Source organism: Onychostoma macrolepis, chromosome 15 (assembly GCF_012432095.1).
Source record: "Onychostoma macrolepis isolate SWU-2019 chromosome 15, ASM1243209v1, whole genome shotgun sequence".
NCBI classification, from domain to species: domain Eukaryota; kingdom Metazoa; phylum Chordata; class Actinopteri; order Cypriniformes; family Cyprinidae; genus Onychostoma; species Onychostoma macrolepis.
This window is the reverse complement of record NC_081169.1, coordinates 23,893,984-23,919,961: the sequence shown is the minus strand read 5'-3', so window position 1 is coordinate 23,919,961 and position 25,978 is coordinate 23,893,984. Positions and strand designations below refer to the sequence as shown.

The window sequence follows — 25,978 nt, the reverse complement described above, 5'->3', positions numbered from 1 at the left end:
GAGTCTCAAGATTCCATATTTGGTGATTATTTTGTTATAGATGTAAGATTGAGAGAGAAATCGATAGAATTGTGACAGAAATGCATCAAAAAAAAAAAAAAAATTCAATGGAGTTTGAATGGCACCCAGTGGCTGTTTTTGGTATAACGCCTAAACAAAACTGCATATGAACCTCATTTTTTTTTATATCAACTTCAAATTTGGAACACAACTTATGTACACATATGGCTTTAATTTTATAGCAATTTTGGATTTTTAACTATTTTTTTTTTAATATTTATTTTATATAAAATAAAAGAAAAATTGTATAATAATTTTTTTACAGTAAATTTAAACTTCTATAACTTTTTAATACTTTAATTTTACTAAATGATTTAACTTCTATAGTAATCTGCTAATTGTCTTCTTTAAAAAGAGACCAACCTTAGGTCTGTATTCAAAAGCGTTCATGAATTATAATAATTTAAGTTTGTATAGTGCACTTTCTCGTGAATTTTCAAAAATGGGGGTGACAGTTAAGGGGTTAAAAGGTTATCCGTGTGTATTTCAGCATTTCTTTATTTAAAATATTTATGTTTAAATTAATATGTGTTTTTTTAGGGAAACCCCATGTGTTTTGCTGTCAATTCAAATTGTGTGAATCTAACTGAAAATGTTTAGCTTAATCTTCTTTCCAGGAGAAAACAAGGGGCTTCATTTATAAAGCGTGTGTAAGCACAGATTTGATCTTAGAGTGTGCGTACGCTTAAATCCACGCCAGCGCTCATATTTATAAAAACGGTCTTTGACGTGGAAAAGTGCTTAGCGTCACGTCAAGGTCAGAGCAGACGTACGCACTTTTTATTGTCGGAGTAATGCAGAATTTTTCAAATGTAAGCTGTTCTTGCAGGTCGCTGTTCTAAATTATGATGATTGGTGATATTTTATATGTTAATGATATTAATTAGGAGTCGTTTACAAGGCAGAGAGCTGAAACCATTCAATTGCGCACAAGTTCAAGATAATTTGCAATTCATAGATTTCACATCTGAAACAGGCGCGTACGCTCGTTTTCTGTTCTATGAATCGCACGTACGCATTTCTGAGAAACGATCGTAAGATCAAAGTTAGGACGGTTTCTGCGCAACATTTTATAAATGAGGCCCAAGGTGTTTTTGCAATGTAGCAATTGTTTGTACTTGTGTACACCCATTGACTTGTTGTTTGGATAAGACGTAGGCAAATCAGAAAGTGAAAACATTTACAGTAGCCTACTCTGTAGCTACTCAGGTTGCACAAGAGGGTCAGTATAAAAGGTAGGTCGTGGTTATTGGTATAGTCTACGTATTGGTTAATGTTTTGAAATTCTTCGAGCTGAAAACCGCAAAGAAATTGGCTACTTATTACTTAATCTCATATCGCCAAATGTTTACTGAATGACTTTAATTCGCAGGTGATCACAGGTGCTTTACAACAAACATGATTGAACAGGTACGCGCAATAAATACCGAGTAATTTGTTTCAGGCCAATTTAAGCCAAATAGCTGTATATAAAAAAAAAATTGTTTAATAGGCTACTGTAAGTAGTTTAATAAGAAGCCTTGCATTGCCTAACAAAAAAAAAAAAAGCTGAAACTGGTTTGTCAAGGATCCTCGTGATCTTTGTGAGGGTGAGTGATGATGGAAGAGCTGTAAATGAAGAGGCATAAATGTTAGAAGCGTTAGTTTGGCTGGATTGGTGAAAATATCTGTTTTTTTATTAGCTTGATATCAAACATTCGTTTGTCACTTTTTTTTATCAAGGTGTTTTGAATTTGATTTTCATCTTTTGTTTCCTTAACCTGCAAAAAGCAATTGGTTCAGCCAGACTAACATATTAGGCTAGATGTGAATTGAATGTTGTTTATATAGCCTATACTGAAATAAGACAATCATTGAGTTATTATTTGTATTATTATTTATTTATTTGCTTTATTTTTGTTTTACTTTCAGTTATGAAGACTCGGTATCAGTTTATCTAAACAAATAGGCTACATACAATGACGTAGCCTACATAACTAGCTGGACTACATGTTTTACCTTTTACTCTGACAAAAACAACACTTGTTTTGAGAGATAAGTTTGCTTAAAAACAAAAAGGAATCTGAATGTTTACAGTAGGCTACGTGACTACTGTCCAGTATTTTGCATTACTTACATTTGTCGCTATTTTATGTTGTTTCATATAGGCTGGTATAGTCTGTTGAATGATTTGGGTTTCTGGCCATATTGTGACTATGTGGTTTACTTGTTAGTATTACTTTTATTTGGTTTATTTGCAGAATCATTGTAGCTGGAATGAGTTCTGAAAATGTGACCGAATACTGAGGCCCACAAGTAAGTAAGCTAGTAATGAATGAATGCTTGGCTTATTGTGTGGGTGTAAACCCTCAATTAATACTTTGTATTAATACTTTTAATTAATAGCCTACATTGTAATGGCCAAATTTGTTTCTTACTTCGTGTAATATTCAGTCTTTAGTCTGGTAGCTAAAGCTAATCAACATTTCTATTTTCCTGAAGCACAATCCAGAAGGGGAGATCAGATTTAACAAGACCTGGTCATTAGGAGTCATCCTTCAATGGATCAACTCAAGGTTGAAAAGCCCAGGTAAATGATCATAATCAAACTCCCTTTTAACTAGTTTTAAAAACTTTATCCGTCTTTAGGATTATGTAACAAAAATAAAGTCAAAATATTTTATATCCCTCAATTACACATTTATTTTTTTAATGTCTACTCTCTCTCTCACAATTACACCTAGTTCATTATGCAGCTCTTAGTTCTGAATGACAGGGAGATCCACTGAATTATTGTTGTAATGTCTCTGTTTCACTGTAGCTCAGAGCAGCAAGGGAGATCAGCATCTCCATGCCCCAGCCATGAGTCCATGAGGAGTGAACGGTCAATGGGTCATCCAGAGGATTTAAAAGAATCCAGGTAAATTATTATATTAATAATAATAATGTTTTCCTCTCTATCCCTTTTGAGTTTTATGCAACATCATTTAAATCAAGATTTTAAAAAAGAAAAAAGAAGTCCCAATTCTGTCTTACAATTGTGAATGTATATCTCATGCTTGTGACTATTTCACAGATGTGACTATTAAATCCACTTTATTAATGTTGTTTCTGATTCACTGCAGATCAAAGCAGCATGGAAGATCAGCATCTCCATGTCCCAGCCATGCATCCATGAGGAGTGCTCAGTCAATGGGTCATCCAGAGGATTTAAAAGAATCCAGGTACACTAATAATAATTAGGTTTTCCTCACTATCACTTTTCAGTTTTTAGTTTTATGCAATGTCATTTAAAACAATACATTTTAAAAAAAGAGGGAAGATTCTCTTCATGTCCCAACCAAAAGTCTATAAGGAGTGATCAGTCTGTGAGTTGTCCACTGGATTTAAAAGAATCTAGGTAAAATATCAACATGATTAAATCCTCATTTATATTACTTTTGAGTCTTTAGTTATATCATGAGTGGGAAATAAGGCTCCTCTATCTTGCTGGTTATTGTATTTAGTCATTTTTAATCTGTTTATTTGTAATTAATTTACATTTTATGAGTATTAAAATCTCCTTAATTAAATAATATATATTTAAATGATTAAATGGTCTGCTAGTGGTTTAAAATGTATAATAAAATGTATTATTTATTTTCCAGTGCTGCCTCACCCCTTGATAAAATTGGAGAAGCAGTCCAATCAAATCTGAGGAGCAGATTTCAGTGTTTGTGTGAAGGGATATCAAGACAGAGTGTCCTCATACCTCTCAACGAGATCTACACTGAGGTCTACATCACAGAAGGTGGATGTGGAGAGATCAATAATGAACATGATATCAGATGGATTGAAACTGCATTCAGGAGAGGAACAACAGATAATACGGCAATCAACTTGAATGACATCTTCAAACTTTTACCTGGACAAAAACAGCCCATCAGAACTGTGCTGACTAAAGGAGTCGCTGGCATTGGAAAAACAGTCTCTGTGCAGAAGTTCATTCTGGACTGGGCTGAAGGGAAATCAAATCAGGACATTCGCCTCATATTTCCACTTCCTTTCAGAGAGCTCAATTTGATAAAGGACCAAACATTCAGTCTTCAAGATCTTCTGCAACTTTTCATGGGCACAAAACAACTTGAATTTTCTTCAAATGAAAGTAAAATCATTTTCATCTTCGATGGATTGGATGAGTGTCGTCTGTCTCTGGATTTTCAGAGAAACGTGAGGTTGTGTGATGTGACTGAATCAGCCTCTGTAGACGTGCTGCTGACAAACCTCATTGCTGGGAATCTGCTTCCCTCTGCTCTCATCTGGATCACCTCCAGACCAGCAGCAGCTGATCTCATTCCCTCTGAGTGTGTCCATCGAGTGACAGAGGTGCAAGGCTTCAATGACCCTCAGAAGGAGGAATACTTCAGGAAGAGAATCAGTGATCAGGTCCTGTCCGACAGAATCATCTCACACTTGAAGTCATCAAGGAGCCTCTACATCATGTGTCACATCCCAGTGTTCTGCTGGATCTCAGCCACTGTTCTTGAGGAGATGTTGAGAGAAACAGAGAGTGGCGAGATTCCCAAGACTCTCACTCAAATGTACACACACTTCCTGATCATTCAAATGAGAACTATGCATGAGAAGGCCTATGATAAGAACATTAAAGATATACACATGGTTCTCAAACTGGGTAAACTAGCTTTTCAGCAGCTGGAGAAACATAATCTGATCTTCTACGAGGAAGATCTTAAAGAATGTGGCATTGACGTACAAGAAGCGTCTGTGTACTCAGGATTGTGCACTCAGATCTTCAGAGAAGAATCAGGGCTGTTTCAGGGGAAAGTCTACTGTTTTGTTCATTTGAGTGTTCAGGAACATCTTGCAGCTTTATATGTGTACCTCTCATTTGTGAATCAAAATATAAATATGATAGACCAACCTAGTCTTCTACCCAGTGTTCTGACTTGTGTTATACAAGGTTCAATATCAATGTCTGACCTCTATCAGAGAGCTGTAAAGAAAGCTCTGCAGAGTACAAGTGGACATCTGGACCTTTTCCTTCGCTTCTTTCTGGGATTCTCACTGGAGTCCAATCAGACTCTCTTACGAGGCCTGCTGACGCAGACAGAAAACAGTTCTGAGAGCAAAGAGAGAATAGTTAATTACATAAAGCAGAAGATCAAAGAGAATCCTCCAGAGAAATCAATCAATCTGTTCCACTGCCTGAATGAACTGAACGATCATTCACTAGTGGAGGAAATCCAGCATTACCTAAAATCAGGGTCAGAAAAAAAGACCACACTGACAGCCTCACAGTGGTCAGCTATGGTCTTTGTATTGCTGACCTCAGGGCAAAAACTAGATGTGTTTGATTTAAAGAAGTACGTTTGGACACATGTCTTGCCAGATGAAAGTCTTCAAAGGCTACAACCAGTGCTTAAAGCATCCAGAACCGCAAAGTATGTCATGCCAATAATAATTGTTAAAGTTTATGTATAATAAAAAAATTGATATAGTATAATATAATGGAATGTCTTCCTTTTTAGTCTTTATATTTATCTCATGTTGTTATGCACAAGATTTTTGTGCATTGTTATTACAGTTAATCTAGAAGTTCAATTAATCTTAATTAAAACAGTATAATCTAAAAGATTTGTGTAATTCCAGAATTAATCTACTCAATAATGTCTATACATGCACATGCTGGGAATTGTTTTTTTCTTGCAGTCTTGGTGATCATAACCTAACAAGAAGAAGCTATATCACTTTAGTTTCTGTTCTTACATCAAAAACCTCATGTCTGAGAGAGCTGAACCTGGCTCAGAGTAATGTAAGTGATTCAGGACTTAGGTTACTCTGTGATGGCCTGCAAAATCCTCAATGTCGTTTGGAAACACTGAAGTAAGTTTCTCTTCATTTTGTTTTTTATTTTCCTCATTTTTTTTATTTTTTTCATTTTCACAAATTTGGTTTATTTACCTAATTTCTTTATTGCAAAAATGAAATAACAATGAAGTAGTAAATATAGTTTGTGCTTAACAAGACAAAATACACAGTTAAGTGCAATCTATGAAAGATCTTAATAGGCAAGTAATCATGTAAATTTACCTTGTTTCAAGGCCCGCATATCATCTGAAAAAAAAAACAATTATTGTAAAACTGATATTGAGAAGAAGTCTTTCTTTTTCTTTTTCTTTTTTTTTTTTGCAGACTGGAGTTTTGTGATGTTTCTGATAAGGGTTGTGATTGTCTGGCTTTGGCCCTGAGATCAAACCCCTCACATCTAAAAGAGCTGGATCTGTCTGGAAATAAACTCACTAACTCCGGATTGAAGATTATTTCTGCTGAATTACAGAATCCCCTCTGTAAACTTGAGAAATTGTGGTAAGATTACTTCTAAATTATACTAAAACATATTTTGACATTTAGTTTTGTTTTGTTGCCATACATAAATATGTGTCCATTAACCTAGATCTGATGCCATTTCCTCTGCAGGATGAGACTTTGTCGTATCACAGGATATGGTTGTGCATCTCTGGCTTTAGTTCTGAGATCAAACCCCTCATATTTGATGGGGCTAAATCTGTCTGGGAATACATTAGGAGATTCAGGAATGAAGAATCTCGCTGAAGGACTAGAGAACCCTCACTGTAAACTGGAGATATTGAGGTAAGGTTATCTCACAGAAACTAATAATAGATGTATTGAGAGTCATAACTGACACACACAGATACATTTAATGAATACTGTATGCTGTATATTTTCTGCAGGTTGAGGGATTGTGGTATCACAGATGAAGGTTGTGCTGCTCTGGCTTCAGCTCTGAGATCAAACCCCTCACACTTGAGAGAGCTGGATCTGTCTGGAAATAAATTTGGAGACACTGGATTGCAGACATTATGTGTTGATCTGGAGAATTCTGACTGTAATCTTGAGATGCTCAGGCAAGATCATCACTCATCACATTTGTCAAAAAAAAGTCCTTTGTTTCAAAGCTAGAGACAGATTATTTTAATTCTCTCAGCAGGTTAGACCATTGTGAATTCACTAATGAGGGCTGTGCAGCTCTGGGTTCAGCTTTGAAATCAAACCCTTCCCATCTGAGAGAACTGGATCTAGGTTGGAATAAACTAGGTGACTCAGGTGTGCAAGCACTTTTTGATGCTTTGAAGGATCCAAACTGTAAATTGGAAGTTTTGCGGTAAGTTAAAGTCAAAATCATGCTGAAAATGCAATTCATCATATCAGCACAGACAGAGCCATAATTTATGTTAAACTTTTTTAACAGTGTATATAAAGTGCGAATGTGGTGCTTTAATGAAAATACCTACTACATCTAATGATCATGTTATTTAGCAAGATCACAAGAGAGCTTTAAGGAGAATTTAGTTTATTTGATACAACTTTATGTATTTTTACCAAAAAATCCCAATGTGTATAAAAACCAACAATAGCATTAAGATTTGTTTCTCTCTCTCTCTCTCTCTCTCTCTCTACAGACTGAGGAATTGCACAATTGCAGAGGAAGGTTGTGCTGCTCTGGCTTCAACATTGACATCAAACCCTTCACACCTGAGAGAGCTGGATCTTTCTCAAAATAAACTAAGAAGCTTATGGGTAAGAATGCTCTCTACCGCTCTGGAGAAGCCGGATTGCAAACTCGAGATACTGCGGTAAGATCATTATTTTTGCTCTATATTTTCTCTGATAGGGTGACTGAAACAATCCTCCTTAATCACAATTTGTCTTTGCAGTTTTGAATATTGTGATCTCACAGATGACGGTTGTGCTGTTCTGGCATCAGCTTTGAGATCGAACCCCTCACACCTCAGAGAACTAGATCTGTTCATGAACAATCTAGGAGATTCAAGAATACAGCAGTTCTCTGCTATGAAGAATGACCCCAACTATAAACTCCAAAAACTACAGTATGGACACCATCATTTTTAGAGACCAGTATTTAAAGAAATACACTTTTTTTTTTTTATTCTTCTGCACTGAAATTATCATTATATATATATATATATATATATATGAAAATGTAAAGAGATTGATTATGAGACCTTTCACTCCAGCTTTTTTAAGTCTTTGTACTTTAGACTGAGTTTTATTTAATATTGAGTTAGCCTAGTAGTAGTTCTCTAGTGACTCTCACCTCTGTCAGTTTTCCACATCTTCATGCCACAAGGACATAAGCAACAAACTGGACAATATATCCATGAGTTGTATTTAAGTCCTCCTAGCTAGCTAGATGCCATTGCACTTTGATTTGATTTTATTAACTAATTTGATTGTTTACTTTTTATTTTTTTTTACTTTTTTGCAATTTTGTAAGGTTCTCTCAAAATATGAATTGTCTTTTGTGTCTGTTAATTTCTCTATGTAACAGCTAAACTGATATGTGCAGAATGCAATTGTATTAAAATTAATGTAGCTTATACAAAGTTGTAGGTTGACTTGATTGCACAGACACTGAACTGAACTGAGCGTTGTTCTGACCCTTATTGTCCTGCATGCTGGCAAATGTAGTGGAAGGATTGCTTTGAATAATTGCTTATGAAACCGGCGAGCATTCAACAGTATAAAATTCCACCCGTTTCAAACCTAAAATACGTTTTTAATAATAATATGTGTACATTTTTAGTCCCGTTGCAGAACGCTGCGGTGATTCGGTAACTACTGCCACCTAGTGTCTGCACGCTGTCAGCGCAGTTTCATTCCCCCTCTTCCTTTTTTCCTCAAAAAACGAACACATAATCAGGAAAATCTAAATTGAAAGGACCTACTGAAGACTGCTTAAATTAAACTGCCAACAGTCTACAGGAGGTTAATGGAGAGGCCGGAAGAGGAATTTACTTCTGGGAAATATCCTACCACTTTGGTCCACAAAAAATAATTAAATATATAATAATATATAATACCAAACTTTATACTTTAAAATTGGACGTTTAATTCAACGTGTTACTTTATTTAAATGATTTGTGAAATTCCCAGCAATTTCTGGTTTCTAATTGTTTACAACCAATGTGTTTCAGTGTAGACATCGCTTGAGACAACTAGAGGGAGCTGTTTATCAATCTGTAAGAGTTCTAAAATTTAATTCTATTTTACGCAAGTGCAACTTCACTCTAACGTGACAACAACAAAGACAACAGCCCCATACAATAAGTAATCATTTATCTGTTTTCATGATGCTGATATTTAGGTTTAGATCTCAGTAAATTTGTGTCATTTGAATCTAGGTTTAACGTTAGACATGACTGAGGATGACACATACTCCCATGTTTATTGGTTGCAAAGGATTAGCAGGATAAACTGTGTAAACATCTGAGGATGAGCAGGTTATATTATTATTACATGTATGGATGCATATGTGTTGTATATGACAGGTGCATGTTGGCAACCTTAAGCAGATGCGAGTTAAGGAATGTAAAGTTCAAAGGTCATGTGGGATAGATAGATAGATAGATAGATAGATAGATAGATAGATAGATAGATAGATAGATAAAGATATATTTGTTGTTGCAGAATATTAATAATAGGTAAGCAATATCTAAGCATGAGCACTGGTCAAGTTAGTCTGGGAAGCGTCATACAAACACACACTCAGATTAATGCATGCCTTATCATTGCTCAGTAAAATGATTATTCAAAATGTGTTTTTTCCTGAGGCTCTTGGTTTGCATCTGTTTCCTCATCTCTGCTAATCAGGACCTATAAATGTATATTGAAGTATTGAATGTGTGTGTGTGTATTTATATTATATTATATATATATATATATATATATATATATATATATATATACGTGTGTGTGTGTATCATATAGACTGTGTATTACTGCATTACAGCATCCACTGTGACCAACATGTCTGCAGCAATAAAGTGTTTTCAAAATTTCTTATTCACCAGTGAAGATCATGCTTCATTCAGCATGCACGAGACTTGAAGGTAAATTTCAAGGTAACATCACTGTTATTTCCAAACAAGAAATAATTTTGTCAATAAATCAAAAGTGTGAAAATATTTAAGAAGTATAAGTAATATATTCTGGACACATGAAATCCTATCTGTGAAATTAGCATTAGCAAAACAAAGGGTTCAGTAATTTTTTCACCCAAAAATTAATTTAATGAAGTTTCAGCACAAAATGAAAATGAGAGTTGAGATGTAGTGGAATGACATTTGTTCATAACAGTTCATGAGGTAAAAAAAGGACCTCCTGTGATGTTTGTAAATACACTGATGGAAATAGTTTGTAGACAGATTAAGTAAACTTGTAAGCAGTGTTGGGGGTTATAAGTAACATGAGTTATTTTTCAAGTAACTAGAAAAGTAACGCATTACTTTTTAATTTGGAAGGAAATATCTGAGTTACTTTTTCAAATAAGTAACACCAGTTACTTTGTTTCCCATGTAGTGACTGACAGCTCTCGTGTTGCCATGTTGAGAGAAGCCAGAAGTAAGTGCAGAGGCGTTGTGTGTGCAGTGTGAACATGATGTTACTGTAGTTCTAGAGCAGGGGTAGGCAATGTCGGTCCTGGAATGCCGCTGTCCTGTAGAGTTTAGCTCCGACCCTAATCAAACACACCTGAACAAGCTAATCAAGGTCTTCAGAATTACTAGGGCTACAGGCAGGTGAGGGTTTTTTCAGGGTTGAAAGCTAAACTCTGCAGGACATCGGCACTCCAGGACCGACGTTGCCTACCCCTGTTCTAGACCGATGTATTTACTCATTTTACCTGAACAAAAACAGATTCAGTATTCCTCAAAATGAAGAAAAACCTTCAAATGCAAGCTCTGAATATTAAACAAATATGTTAAATAAGACAAATATCATTTATGTATTTAATCTCATTTTTTTAACCAACATCTTTTTGCTTCTTACCTTTGATGATCCAATTCAACCATCCTAATAAGCAAAAATGACACATTGGTGTTTCATTTTTGTTATTGCTGAATAGTGTTGAATAGTTTTTTTCTCTTGCGTCATATTCTTCATGCAATTAGTTTGAGCTGCGCCCTCTACTGTACAGACATGAATTTACATTTCCTTCAGCCTGAGGCTCATTCACTTCACATTTGGTGTGAAAGGGCTTTTACATTTTTAAAAGAACATTTTATATATAAAAAAAAAACCCCAGCAAGCCCAGCCCAGATTTTAAAAAATAATGCAAACGTAACATAACGCATTACTTTCCATAAAAAGTAGCTTAACTAGGTAACGTAATAACGCAATAACTTTCCCCAACACTGCTTGTAAGCATGTCTTAAAAGTGTTTTAAGGGATATTCACTGGGTGCATTCGGAGTTACAAGTGTTGTTTGTGCAAGTGTGAGTTTATCTTCAGGCCCTATAGGCTATATATGAAAGTGTGTGGTCTGTGCCGTGTTTTCTTAAGGTGGATAGTTGATATAAGCTTCCATGTTGTGCAAAGCTGCGGTTAAGGATGAACGATTTGATTGACAGCTGAATGGTTAAGGACTGATGATCAAGGCTTCAAATGTCTTTCTGCAGCCAATCATTGACTAAAATGATAAAGTCCTCTGTTGTACAATGACACTTTCTTACTTTTTAAATGTTATATTTTATTTGTCCATTCAATAGGCCTAGTGGCTGTAAGAATTTAATTGTTTGTATTTGCGAATATGTGGTGCGATGTGAGCTCTTCAGCTGCATGAGGGGTCAAGTAATGTGGTCACGTCGCATTCCAGTCAGACACACTTGCCACGCGACAGCAGCAACACGATCCTCGGAGCGGAACACTAGCCTATATACACCCACCAACACACAATAGTTTAACTGCCCTCCGCGCGTTTCATTATATTACAGCTACACCTCTGTGTGTTTTGTGTTGTCACTTAAACGCCTCCATCTTCCACCAACGCAATGTCTTTCTTTCTCACAATTCCTCGCCTGTCTGAACTTCTCCTAATCAAAGTGACATTTTATTCTGTAGCTCGTAAAATGATGATCGCTTTATTTCAGAGTTTGCTGGTTGTGTGTGTGTGTGTGTGTGTGTGTGTGTGTGTTACTGTGTCCAGTAGGTGGCGTTGTGAGCCGGACACTTAATTGTTATACTTCAAATAGCATACTAAAATATTAGTTACATTATTTCCGATGCTTAAGTATATTTGTATTTTTTTTTATCCACAGTGTATCAGTACACAACAAATGAGGCAAAACAAGACAGAAACTTCCATTTAGCATAGAAAATATGCATCTTCCAATACAATAAATAAATAAAATGTCTTTCTCTTTACATACACATTTCCATGTATCAAACATTTGAAAAATAACTGAACAATAACTGAAAATAACTTTTACTTGTCCCCAAAATACTTTTTCTTGCAAAATGTAATTAAATATGCAAAATTAATATGTAAGATAATAACAGGATGCCATTCACTGAATTAATGTGATAAGGTCACATGACAGCATTTATTATGGAATAATGCCTACTGTTTTTATGTTACTGTTTTAGCAGCCATCATACAGTATATGCTGTGTAGTGTTCAGTGAGTGGCATGCTATTTTGAACATAGTCATATTCATATATTGAAGTTTACTTTAAACCAGGGCTATGTTCAGAATAGCATAATACTTTTACTACTTTTGTGAATGCATTGAAACCAGCGTTGTATTTATCACAACACACTGCACCGAATACTGGGTCCCACAATGTACCAGTGTTTCTTGCTATTAAACAAAAATAATGAATATACAGTGTTAACAGCACAGTACTCGGTAAAAAGTAAACTAGTCTTCCATTATAAACACAGCAAAGATTCTAAACCCTCAGGAACACACAAATCTGAGTATAGCTGTTGTGTGTGAGCTAAGATCGTATCTACTGAGGAAATTTTGAAATGTATTCAGAGTAAGTTAATGAGAGAAAAATGAAAGGGGGAAAAAAAGGATAAATCACAGCAATATTTGAAGATATTTTGCAGCTGCAGCTATAGTTTACAGTGTACAGTTACTCAAGCTTCACAACCATAGAAACACATTAACTATTACACCGGGCAGAGCAGCATTCCGGCATACTCTCTCTACCTTATACATGATGTATTACTTCAGGCCTATTAGAGATCACGATAACAGGGCTTCCTTAATTAGAGAGGCACACACAGCCTGCTTAAACGTTAACTTTATCTCTTTTGCATATTCTCCCAATGTCTAACACCTACACCAACTTTATAAAGAGACAGGTATGATTTATTATTTGTTTATGCTCAAACATATAAGCATAGCTGTTGCTTCTGAATTAGTTGGCCTCACAATAGTGTTGGGGGTAACTCATTACAAGTAACGTGAGTTGCGTAATCAGATTACTTTTTTTTCAAGTAACCTAACTAGTAAAGTAATGCATTACTTTTAAATTTACAATGAAATATATGCATTACTTTGTCAAATAAGTAAAGCCAGTTACTTTGTTTTCCCATTGATTCATTGACACCTTTCCTGTCCCCATGTTGAGAGAAAATGGGAGTGACATGCAGACGAAGAGGCATTTTCTTCAGCTGGAGGCTTCTTAATTTAATTTTTTGGTGTGAAAAAAAGTTTTTTGCTATTAAAAAACAAATAAGCAAACCCACCCCAGGTGACAAAAAGTAAAGCAAAAGTAATGTAATACATTACTTTCCATAAAAAGCAGCTAAGTAATGCAATTAGTTACTTTTTTTACGGAGTAACGCAATATTGTAATGCATTACTTTTAAAAGTAACTTTCCCCAGCACGGATAGCTATTTGAAATTGAGCTGTGATCCCAGGAGTTGTAGAAAAGTTTAGTTCTATTCTGTTAGCCAAAGGGAAACCCATTAGTTTGACAGCATAATCTGAAGTAGTAATACTAATACTTTTTTACTAATACTCATAATACTTTTTATATTATGGCTGATAAAGTGTAAATGTGTTCTTGGTTATAATAGAAGTGGTGCAAGGAACAGCTAGAAGACTGCAGATAATGAATAACCATTAATAGCCATCATGTGTGTGGTTAACCTAACTATAATTTGGGTGTGTTTGAATTACCCTCAGAGATCAGCTAGATCTTGTACTTATAACATATTTTCTGTTTGATTAAAAAAAAAATGCAAAAGTTTTCTTTTAGGTATAGGGTTTGTCATATAGTGTCTTTTATTTTAACACCTGTTCTTCTGTATTTGTGTGAATATTATAGTGGTATGCTGTTAATGTTACACCTCACTGTCTACCTAGTTAACCAGAATCAGAATCAGAATCAGAAAGAGCTTTATTGACAAGTGTGTTTACACACACAAGGAATTTGTTTTGGAGCTTCCAGTACAGAAAGTAAAAACATAGTGCAGACACCATATAATTAAGGTAATAAAAAATTAAGGTAATAAAAAACACTAATAATGAAGAGAATAGACAATAAATTATAAATAACAATAGTAATAACAATAAAATATACAGAAAAGAAACATGTCCATAGACAGAACTGTGAATGTGCATGTGTCCTATGTACAGATGAAGGTTTAATGAGTTATTTACAGATGTACACTGGGGTGTGTTATGTGCTGTTAAGGTGGGGTATGGCCAGGGGGGAAAAACTGTTCTTGTGTCTGGCTGTTTTGTTGCTCAGTGATCTGTAGCGCTGGCCAGAGGGCAACAGTTCAAAGAGAGAGTGAGCTGGGTGTGAGGGGTCCAGAGTGGCTTTCTTAGCCCTTTTCCTCACTCTGGAGATATAAAGATCTTGGAGGTTGGGTAGAGGGGCACCGATAATCCCCTCAGCAGTCCTGACTGTCCGATGTAGTCTTCTGATGTCTGTGTCGGTAGCTGAACCAAACCAAACCAGAGGCTTTTTTCAGGAATTTGTTAAAAATCACTCTAGAATTACCCATGATGATATACTTTTTATGTACGTTTCTTTTTATCTTTTTTTTTTTTTTTTTTTTTAGGCAGGTTGAAATGAAATGATCCCACATAACCGCATACTGTATAACATTCAAAAATGTACCATCCTTTGGTTTCCAATATCTGGATGCTGGAATGATTACATCCAAATGTGAACACACCTTTATCCACTCCATCTTGGCAAACAGACTGCGAAGGTACCAAGACCATAGGCAATCAGTACCAGCTGGCTTGTAGTGTCCCTTTCATTGTATAGAGTGATGCAAAATTTTCTGAGCCAACCTGAAAGTAAGCATCACTCTGGTTCCCTCAACAAAAACTCAATAGGACTTTTCTATTGGCTTTTGAATATTTGCGGATAATAATCTAACCAAAGTTTATGATTCTTACACGTTTTGTTCATCATGGCAATCTTCATAAATAAATACAATTTTCATGAATTATGAAAATACAAATGCAAAAATGTACCTGTTTGGATGTTGTTTAATGTCCCTGACAACCTCTTTAGTCCCTTTTAGAGACTTGTTAGCATTACTGATTAATTTTATGTTGTAGAGTAAAACATGAAAATATCTTAAGCTTGCAGTTAATTTTACACAAAAATTATTTTGGCATTTAACCAAAAATCAAAAAACAAAAAGACATTGGCGTCAAGATTATGGAACCACAAGTGCTAAAATGCAAACTTGTTTCTGGGTTTTGGTCTAAAAAAATAAAATAAAATAAAATATGATCACTGCAGCACTCTATTTTCAATTGAACTGAATGTCCAAAACACTTGTATTGAATGGGAGGTTAAATGGGAGCAAGCAATTGTTTAATCTAAGACAAAATATGCAAACATATGTATGTTTTATGCATAATATTGAATTGCAGTTTACAAATTAGGTCATTGTTATTCTTTTACCCACAACCTGTCGGTTGTTAAACACATCCTCCCAAATTCCCTTTTCGTCAACCCCAGCCATGTATCATCTACTTTTCGTTGTTCTTTCACCTGTATCCGTTATTTTCCAGGCTCCTGTACCTCTCAAGGTGCTCTTTCCTGTCAACCTCTCAATCTGGAGGCCATCTGCAGGGGGCTTAACCGTGTCATTAGAGATAGACCACTCACTCTACCTTCTCCATGGCTAACTCAAGGCCCAAACTTTCCCTGCCGTCCCCAGCTCCCTGAGGGCAGAGCAGAGAGTAAGAGGCTGGGCAGAGGGGAGGGATAGAGGGGTGTAAGTATCCCATGTTAGACCCCCATGGGGGTCTCAGACCTGCGGGGCGGATCGGGGAGGAAGTCTCCCTCGAGACCGGCCGGCCCTCTCTTTTGTCTCACAGTGGCGGGAGAATGGAGAAGACGTACCGAAGAGAAACAGAGGGAGGGAAAGTGATAGGGGAAGGAGGGAAGGAAAGCGGGACAGCTGTGGGAATGACAGGTTAGTGCTAACGCCGTAGCACGAGAAGATTTGGGACTCACAACGTTGATACTTGTAATGCATCAGTTCACAATTAAAGAGACAATTATTCTGTTACGGTGAGCTATTATTTTCTATAGAAGACATATGCGAACTGTATTTGATCCAGGTGTCTTAAAACTAGTGACATATGCTGTGTTTGTGTATTAATTAGCGTTGTAACATCAAGGTGGTGACAAATGTTAATTCAAGGGACGAACCTTAATGTTTTCTTTTACAATTTGAAAGTACCAAAAACTTTAAAAAAGAAAACATTTATTTTGAAAAAAGTGTGATTTTAATGAATTCAGTCATAATCCTGCATCTAATATAAAACCCTTTCAATCACAATGAATAAAAAACACTATATACAAATTCATGACTTAATATCACAAAGCTATCAAAATACATGTATATAATATATAACCCGTAGAAGTGAAGAGTTGTTGTGTTTCTTGTAAATATGGGGCAAGTTGGGTTATCAATCCTCAAAAATGGCTAAAAAAGGCAGTTTTTTTTCCAACAAAATCCTTAAAAAATGTCTCTAGGAACATTGTTTAGGAACCCAGGTGAAGTTCCATCCCCCTTGTGAGTCTCTGCGTGTGAAAGCTTGTCCTTGAGGGAAACTGTGCGTCTTTACACTGTTTTGTGGACTTAGTGACATGCTAAATGCCAAGTCTGTCCTGCTACGGGACATACGAGGTGTGGAGAAAAGTTGACTGTCGCCCCCTGGTGGACTGGAGGAACCACAGGCTGGTGTGTTGTAGTATGGACCAGGGCTTACGTCCTGGGGACGATATGGAGTGGAGGCGGCTCGTGGGGGTGTGAAGTGTTGCGCGGTGGTCATTGCTGATGGAGAGCTGACCAGTGACCCTGTAGATGTGATGGTGTACAGAGCTGAGGGGTCTAGGGTTGAATAATCAGAACCCAAGCTCTGAGACGTGCTGTATCCACTGGAGGTTTCCAGACTGCAGTTGCTTGATGAGTCTACTATGCTGCTGTATTCGCCGCGTGTCTCAGCATTAGGGCTGAAGCCGACTGCATTATCTACATTTGTCGTACTGTAAGGATCTTCTGTAGGAAGTGGACAGTTGAAAGAAGGGGTGTTGAAACTGTGTTCTGGGTCAACGGTGTTCTCGTCCTGCAGGCCTAGAGTCTCTAGTATCCATGAGTCTAGAGGTGGAGTGGCCGCCAGATCTTCAGCAGAGCAGAACTCCAAAGAGAGATTGCGGCAGGTCCGCTTTCCCTCACCGTTATGAAGCAACTGGCTCAGGTTCCGGAAATCACCATTTGTTCTCTTTCGATGTCTTGAACCATCGGGAACCTTGCAGTTAGAAAGGAGTTTCTGCAATTTGTGGAAACAAGAATGTAAAAGTTGATTATAAATGTATTTTGAGGAAAGACCTGACATGAGCAACAGTACAGGGCCGTTCACGCCCAGAACAAAACTATATTAGCATCCACACCAATGCATGATAGTGGATTCTGATTGGCTGTCAGTGTATAGTTATCATCCTTGGTGTGAATGGCCCTTAAAGGATTAGTTCACCCAAAAATTCAAATTCTGTCATTAATTACTCACCCTCATGTTGTTCCAAAACTCATAAGACCTTCATTCATCTTTGGAACACAAATTAAGATATTTTTGATGAAATCTGAGAGCTTTCTGACCCTGCATAGACAACAATACATCTACAAATTCAAGGCCCAGAAAGGTAGTAAGTAGTGATGGGTCGTTCTTGAACGATTCATTCATTTTGAACGAATCTTTAATGTGACTCAGGGAGTCATTCGTTCAGTTGTGCATGCGCAACATCCTATAAGTTCTGTACTGGAATTAGTTCACCTGTTTCGAATCTTCGGGTTTTTGAGTCATTCGTTCATCACGTGACAGCCCCATAAGCTTAACCAATGCAGTCTGAGCCGGAAAGAGAATTGATTAGTTCATCTCTCGAGTCTTCAGGTTTTTCGAGTCATTAGTTGATTGATTAGATGAACTAATCAATTCTCTTTCCGGCTCAGACTGCATTGGTTAAAGCTCATGAGGCTGTCACGTGATGAACGAACGACTCAAACCCGAAGACTTGTCAGATAAGAGGTGAGGTGAGCTAATCATAGACTAAAAACCCAGGTAAACAATGAATGAATCTTTACTGTTTCTTATAGCATTATAGTTTTGTATTGTTTGTAGTGTGATCAACGTTTGCGTAAGTAGTAGATGTGTTAGGGAAGTAACACGTAACATTTTAATTATATTTTGCTAAAATGAATGAAATGACTCGAAAAAAGATTTGTTCATTTTGCTGAACGAGATTCAAAGGTCTGAGTCGGTAAAATGATCCGAACTTCCCATCACTAGTAGTAAGGACATCGTTAAAATAGTCCATGTGACATCAGTGGTTCAACTGTAATTTTTACGAAGCTACAAGAATACTTTTTGTGCACAGAGAAAACAAAAATAGCGACTTTATTCAACAATTCCTCTCTTCCCTGTCAGTCTTCGATGCGCAGTTATGATAATACCATGATGGCGGATGTGTGTGCTTTCCTCTGAAGAGAAACAATTGTTGAATAAAGTCTTTTTTTTTTCTCTGTGCAAAAAAAAGTATTCTTGTAGTTTCGTAAAAAAAAAACAGTTGAACCACTGATGTCACATGAACTATTTTAACTTACTACCTTTCTGGGCCTTAAACGTGTCAGTTGCATTGCTGTCTATGGGGGGTCAGAAAGCTCGGATTTCATCAAAAATATCTTAATTTGTGTTCCGAAGATGAACGAAGGTCTTACGGGTTTGGAACGACAGAATTTCCATGTTTGGGTGAACTATCCCTTTAAGTAGTATGATATGTCTGTCCATCCATCCATCCATTTTCACTTGTCAGACAGATAGATAGATTGTGAGATTTCTTACCTTAGTTTTTTCCTCTAAAGACTTCACATATGATGAGTTTAAAAACTCTTTGAGCTTGTTGTTCTCTTCTTGCAGTCTGGCCAGCTCTTCTTCTCTTTGCATAAGGGTGTCTTGGAGCTTTATGGGAAAAATGTTACCACAATCATTAACAATATGTCGACAACTTTGGTTGAGTAATAACTATATTATAATCTATTTCTGAACTATTTAAATACCTGTTTATTTCGTTGAAGTTGAGGTGACAGTTGATCAGGCCAGTTGGACCTATGTCCCAGTACATGCTCAGACACAGGCAATGCATCTAAAACAAACAGTAAATTTGAAACACAGGTCATTATCCTGATTAGTAATGGTCTAGCAATGTGAAATAAAGAAGAAGAAAAAACACATCAATGAAATAAATAGGCTACTTTTAAAAACAAAAGAAAGAGCCCAAAAGAACTAACACTTTGGAGGTGGCCAGATACTCCACAGTCCATTGCTACTTTAACAAAACGTGAAGAAAAAATCCCAGATGGAAAAATTCCAGTTTGTCAAGGCGGGAAGCCTCTCGCGCCGCTGATCCCGGCATATTGCAGGACTTACCCCGCCGCGGCGGCTCGTGCTGGCGGGCAGCGTTGTCCAGGGGACCGGCGTCCCAGAGGGAGACGAGCGTTGCTGTGGAAACGTCAACACTACAGTCAGCTGACGTCGAGGCGGAGTAGTCGTAGCGCTGCCCTCCTGCAAAGCTCAGATCTTGGCAGGACAGCATGGTGCTCTACAAAATCCATAATAACAGGGCGAGACAGTTATTTAACATTGTATTATTTTGAATGAAAAAACTGAGTATTTAAGCATGTCATGAACACGTTAAAAATAGACACAAACACCAAAAAAGTCATTCAAACTAGGCATTATGTGACATAAATTGCTTCATTACGTCTTGCAAGCAACTTTTCCTTCAGGAACTGAAAAAAAATAAATTAAATATCTGTTTTAGCTATTCAGCTTATGGAGTTATGACATGTCAATTTCTCAAATCTGTTGAAGTTCATCTTGCGCAATCAGTTTGTCTTCTGGCGCCCCGAGGATCTAAACTTTTTAAATAACTTTTGTGTTATTACCTGCGATATAAAATGTTTCGTAAATCGTAAACAGTGACAGTATTTTTGTTTTGTCCATGCATCAGTAGCCTACAGATCCTAGCGGAAAGCTCTCGAGCAACGTGCACTACTGTTGCTATGGTTACTCAGTCTAACTTGACTTCTAGAGCGCGTTGACTAACTAATTTAACTTCTATGGTTGCTAAACTGTTGTTTGAAAACGCTGATGAAACATATAGGTTATGCTAATTGTTTTTACACTCTTTACTCAACAAGTGGTGCCAAAGTTACAACAGTTCTTTGCATTTTTTATTTAATCTTTTTATTTAATATGTGCTTAATAGGCTAACTGATTAATCCAGTTTAATTTCTTTAAAAAAAAAACATTAAACAATTGAAATGGCAAATTATTCTGTCATGATAAATGAATGGAAAAGGATGTTATTGACGAAAACGTGCAACTGCAAAAACTCGCGTTATCAATAATTTATTGAAACTGACATCCATTCCATGTTTATGTCCCACAGTACCCACGTGTTGCACTGACTGCAACAACCTACTCTCCTTTTAATGGCTTATCATTAGCGCTGACATTGCTTTTGTGTACTTATTATGCATGTCAAAAAACTGTCAATGTATCAGACACATCTAAACATCAAGATGTTCGCACATTGCACTCGGAGACCCAATAAAACTCCACTTCACAGGTGCGCGTAAAGCCAGCGCACCATGAGCATTCACAAGTTATAAAATGTTTTAAATTTAACAGGTGAATAAATAATCATTAGCACTTACCAATTCTTGGGGTAGGATCACACGGGTAGGTGCGAGCTCTCCAAAGACCTAGAGAAGCATGTGCGCAAAACTTCATTCAAACTGCTTTGACACTCGCTCTCCAGAGCGCAGCAGCAACCTGATTCGGTGTGAAGCTGTCAAATTGATGAGGGTTTTAGAATGACGCGTTCAACGGTTGGATCTCAGATGCGCAATGAGCGAGTGCTCGAGCAGAAGGCAGTGCGCGTGGTTTGTTCACCTTAAAAGAGGCGTGATTGTACTAATACACGGTTTTATTGCTTTGGGATGGAGAGGTAGAGGGTTCCTCTGCGCATCTGGCTGCTGCGCGCTGTCCAATGGGTTAATGTATAATTGCTCAACTGATAGTTTAGAAGCATGATGAATTAATTTAACCAAACGAGCTAAAGGACATGTTCATGACCCCCTCTCACAGAGTTAAATGAAAGGTGCATACCACAGAGTGACACATTAACATACTTTTGAGCATTTCTGTCAGCCTGTGTTTTTTTCCAAAGAGCTGAAAGATTATAATTTTAATGCTCACGTGGGTTTGTGTACTTTGCACTTGATTGGAAAGACATCACCAAATGAAGTTATGGCTAGAAAAATAGATTTGCTGATGATACTGAATATTGAGATTTATATAAATAGTGAAATTGATTGACCAGATTTTTGTGCTTTAAACTCTGAGGTCTTCATTTCAGCCTTATAAATCAGTGTATTTTGGTTGCAAAATGTGATTTGAGGGGGGGGGGGGGGGCATGCAAAATTAACTAGTGATAAATACTTTTAAAACATGGTGTGATGTGATTGAACTGGATATGGGCAGTTTAATTGAAAAATTGGTTAATTACAATGTCTATAGTAATTGTTATCAGCTTCATATAAAAACAATAGAAGTCTAGTTACGTCCCCATTTAGACGTATAGGGGCCTGTGGGCACTAATTGCAGGGTTTTAGAATGACTTTGAGCAGGTTTCGGGAGCAGCTTTGCCTGTGTGTAGAAAGGAGCTGGAGGCGGAGGCAGGAGAGGAGGGATATGGTGATAGTGTTTATTTCACTACACTATAACTGCCAATTAAACGGGCTGAAAGCTCTGTCATTTCATCAGAAACCTCTGTCCAGTCTCACTCACTCTCTCTGTCCGCTCTCACCTGATGCCAGAGATACAGAAACCCAGTAACTCAGATTCTGCAGAACTGTGCACTAATCTTTGTATGTGCAACTTTTCCTAAACAGTCCTAAACTGCAAACACTTCATGAGCAATCAATGCATATATAGTTCCAAACAAAATCTATACAAGGTTAAATTAAATTAAATGCATTAAATTAATCAAAAATGGCCGTAAAGAAATTCAGTATGTTAAGGATTTCTATTTTAGGGGGGGGGGTTGTTGTTGTTTTTGTTTGTTTTTTTACTTTTATTCATCAAAAAAAAAAAAAAAAAAAAAAATATATATATATATATATATATATCTATCAAGGTTTCCACAAAATTATTAACTGTTTTCAACTTTGATAATAATAGAAAATGTTTCTTGAGCAGCAAATCAGAATGATTTCTGAAGGATCATGTGACACTGAAGACTGGAGTAATGATGCTGAAAATTCTGCTTTGAATCAGGAATAAATTACACTTCAAACCATATTAATATAGAAAACAGGTCTTTTAAATTGTAATAATATTTTACAATATTACTGTATTTTGATCAAATAAATACACCCTTGGTGAGCATTAGAAACTTTCAAAATCATCTTACAGACCGCAAACTTTTAAATGGTAGTGTACAGTAAGTGCAGTGAACCTGCATCACAATAACGGTTGATCATTTTGATCATATTTCATATGAATGCTGCTTCAGGACATGAACTGTGAGGTGTCAAATATCCTATAAACTGATGAAGTAACATCAGTGTACACCTGAATGAAGTCATGACTTGGAAAGAGCACTCGTCAATGCATATCTAAAATTATAATACAAACCACAGAATATATTAGTATATATTAGTGTGTGGCAGAATATGCGGGAGTCTATTGAAGAAAGCCCGCTCTGGAGGAGTGTGAAATGCGTGTGTGTGCTGGTGCACCCCTCTATGTGCTAACTAAACTCAGAGGTGGCAGCTTGGGTAATTAAGAGCGGAGCTGTTGTCAGGTGCCTCATTATGACATGAATGGCAGTTTGTCACTCTCCTCCTACCTCTATTAAACAGCCTCTGTCCTTTGCTGTCAGCTGCTCTGACTGTTTATCAATCTGTCTGCTGGCAGAGCTGATTATTTTCAGGTCTGATGTTCTGTCTGTTGACAGGTCTGATTTTACAGCTCTGTTTCTGTAGATTGTTTTTTGGTTGCTTGCCAATCTAAGAGCGAATATGACAGTTTGAGAACAGACTGAAAGTTTTTTTTTTTTTTGAATGAACACTAACTTATTTTTGTTTGTTTTTTGCATGAATTATGTCTGATGAGCTAAACTATCAACTTTGCTGAAGTATCAGACTGAATGAGAAAACACTTTACGCTTTTCTTACGCTGCTAACAAGGCTAATGAATGTTTGAAAAAACTATAATAAAATGACCACTACATGTCAGAAAGAAAACATCATTTTTTTGTTATAAGAATAATCCAAATGCTGTTTTTTCTCTCTATCTCTCTCTCTACATTTGGATGCATTTGGATACATTTGGATTATTCTTATAAGGAAGATTTATGCACTGGAAATGGATGCATAATGTAGGATATTTAGTAAAAATATGAAGCTCTGAATACATGAACATAAATACATGCATAAAAGCCCATAAAGCATCCAGCTACAAGAAAATTGTCATTGTATATCATTGTATATATTTTCTGAGCATTTGTCTCACAAAATATATAGCATAATATGTAGCATTTAAAAAACACTTTTTTTAGGGTTGTAGTATGTGTGTGTGTGTGTGTGTGTGTGTGTGTGTGTTTGTATACCTGTTTTTCTATTCAGGTGGGGACTTAAACCTGAATACATACAGACTCATGGGGACTCGTGTCACGTTGGGGACCTAAATTGAGGTCCTCACGGGTAAACAAGCTAATAAATCACACAGAATTAAGTTTTTTGAAAATCTAAAAATGCAGAACGTTTCCTGTAAGGGGTAGGTTTAGGTGTAGGGTTGGTGTAGGGCAATAGAATATATATGGTCTGTACAGTAGAAAAAGCATTACGCCTATGGAGAGTCCCCACAAGGATAGCAAACCAGACATGTGTGGATGTGAATGTTTGCTGTCGCTTTGGATAGAAGTGTCTGCTAAATGAATGTTAATGTATAAGAGGTGCATGTATAGGAGCAAAGAGTGTGTGTGGGTGTGTATGACCCCTGCTGACACACTGCAGACAGTGGGAGTGAAGAGGAGGGTCAGGCGGCTTAAGAAATCAAAAGACTTTAGCCTAGCATGCAAAACCAATTCTGGCTCAATCAGACACATCAAAGACCCTTAAGTTTATACTGAACAGATACGCACTGAAATTCACTTCACTAAACTCTCATATAATAATTCAGATCTTTCCATCCACGCACACACCATCTGACCCCCCCCCTGTACACACCCCTCACTCCCTCCCTCTTTCAGCAGTTGGAGAATTAATTGCCTTCTCTCAGGGTCGGTGATGGCGGTACAGGTGGAGATACCTGGGCGTCTAACCCCTCTGCCCCCGGCCCAGCTGTCTCTGGGTCCCCGGCCCTTTTTTCCTGTGCAGCTCCCCACCGAGGGCTCTAATAACCAGCCACTGCTGCTCAGGATTTGTTGGCCAACAAACTGGACTCATGGGGACTTGCAACCTGTTAGATATGTTAAGTGGTCGCTAAACTGGTTAAAGGCTTAATGCTTGTTTGTGTGTGCATTTGTTTGTAAGTGTTGGGACCCTTATACATAAAGGCTGAGTCTTGAAACTCACCAAAATATTAAAAGCTATTAAAAATGTGCAAGGGAAGAATATCATGGTATTACAAAGTTTGGTTACACTTTATTTTAAGGCACATCCTTGTTACAGTATAATTATACATTTAAGTACTGGGTAATATTAATTAACTACATGTACTTATGTGGTTGTGGTTAGGATTAGGGTTTGGCTGAGGGTTACTTGAATGTAACTATGCATAATTTATTGTTATTATAATAGTAAGTACATGTAACATGTGTAACAAGGACACCTTAAAATAAAGTGTTACCCAAAGGTTTTGTATATGTACCATAGTATTTGACGTTAATTTGAAGTGTTTGAAGTTAAGTTTTTCCTAAAACTAGTCTTGGATGAATTCCATAAGAAATAATGAGATCTATGACTTTTGATTGCAGACTTTGGTATGTTTGCTAATCTGAGCAAATTTAGTCACTTTTTAAAATGATTTCTGAAAGAAATCACTTATATGTTCACAAAGGCTGCATAATGGCTGTAAAAACAGTTATATTTTGAAATATTATTACAATTCAAAAGAACTTTTCTATTTTAATATTTTAATATTGTAAAATATAATTTATTAATCTGATGCAAAGCTGAATTTTAGGCAGCCATTATTCCAGTCTTCAGTGTCACACGATCCTTCAGAAATCATTCTATTATGCTGTTTGTTTGTTTGTTTGTTTGTTTGTTTGTTTTGCTCAAGAACCAGTTGTGCTGCTACATATTTTTGTGGAAACCATGATACTTTTTTTCAGGGTCCTTTGATTAATTAAAAGTTTAAAAGAACAGCATTTATTTAAAATAAAAAACTAAATATTTTGGTAACATTACGATTTGTTTTATTGTCATGTTTGATCAATGTAATGCATTCTTGCTGAATAAAACCATTAATTTCCAAAAATAAAAAATAAATA

The 25,978-nt window shown here is 36.6% G+C and overlaps 2 protein-coding genes across 8 annotated transcripts in view; one reads left to right on the top strand and one right to left on the bottom strand.

The window, feature by feature from the left end:
• The first annotated feature begins 1,232 nt into the window (after positions 1–1,232).
• Positions 1,233–9,765, top strand: si:dkey-23k10.2 (NACHT, LRR and PYD domains-containing protein 12). Of its 4 annotated transcripts, XM_058745202.1 has the most exons (14): positions 1,251–1,295; positions 1,433–1,470; positions 2,301–2,355; positions 2,542–2,629; positions 2,861–2,959; positions 3,165–3,263; positions 3,687–5,480; positions 5,749–5,922; positions 6,232–6,405; positions 6,517–6,690; positions 6,792–6,965; positions 7,049–7,222; positions 7,521–7,694; positions 7,776–9,765. In XM_058745202.1, exons 4-14 carry the CDS (start codon positions 2,601–2,603, stop codon positions 7,969–7,971), a joined length of 3,261 nt encoding a protein of 1,086 aa, XP_058601185.1. In that variant the 5' UTR covers positions 1,251–1,295; positions 1,433–1,470; positions 2,301–2,355; positions 2,542–2,600; the 3' UTR covers positions 7,972–9,765. The 4 variants fall into 4 exon arrangements, with proteins under 4 accessions (XP_058601186.1, XP_058601185.1, XP_058601184.1 ...); XM_058745203.1 differs by lacking the exon at positions 1,433–1,470 and having other exon boundaries at positions 1,233–1,295; XM_058745201.1 differs by having other exon boundaries at positions 1,264–2,355.
• A 6,876-nt stretch (positions 9,766–16,641) lies between these two features.
• gmnc (geminin coiled-coil domain containing) overlaps positions 16,642–25,978 on the bottom strand; it is a 33,472-nt gene continuing 24,135 nt past the window's right edge. For 2 of the 4 annotated variants that reach the window (XM_058744755.1, XM_058744754.1), the window contains exons 5-9: positions 21,132–21,179; positions 19,840–20,011; positions 19,470–19,555; positions 19,255–19,371; positions 16,642–17,688 (exon numbers count right to left, since the gene is read on the bottom strand). In XM_058744755.1, coding sequence (XP_058600738.1) covers positions 16,888–17,688; positions 19,255–19,371; positions 19,470–19,555; positions 19,840–20,005 — 1,170 coding nt within the window. In that variant the 5' untranslated portion in view covers positions 20,006–20,011; positions 21,132–21,179 and the 3' untranslated portion in view covers positions 16,642–16,887. Of the gene's footprint in view, positions 17,689–19,254; positions 19,372–19,469; positions 19,556–19,839; positions 20,012–20,357; positions 20,586–21,131; positions 21,180–25,978 lie in introns of those variants that run through there. The other 2 variants (XM_058744757.1, XM_058744756.1) reach the window with 2 other exon arrangements.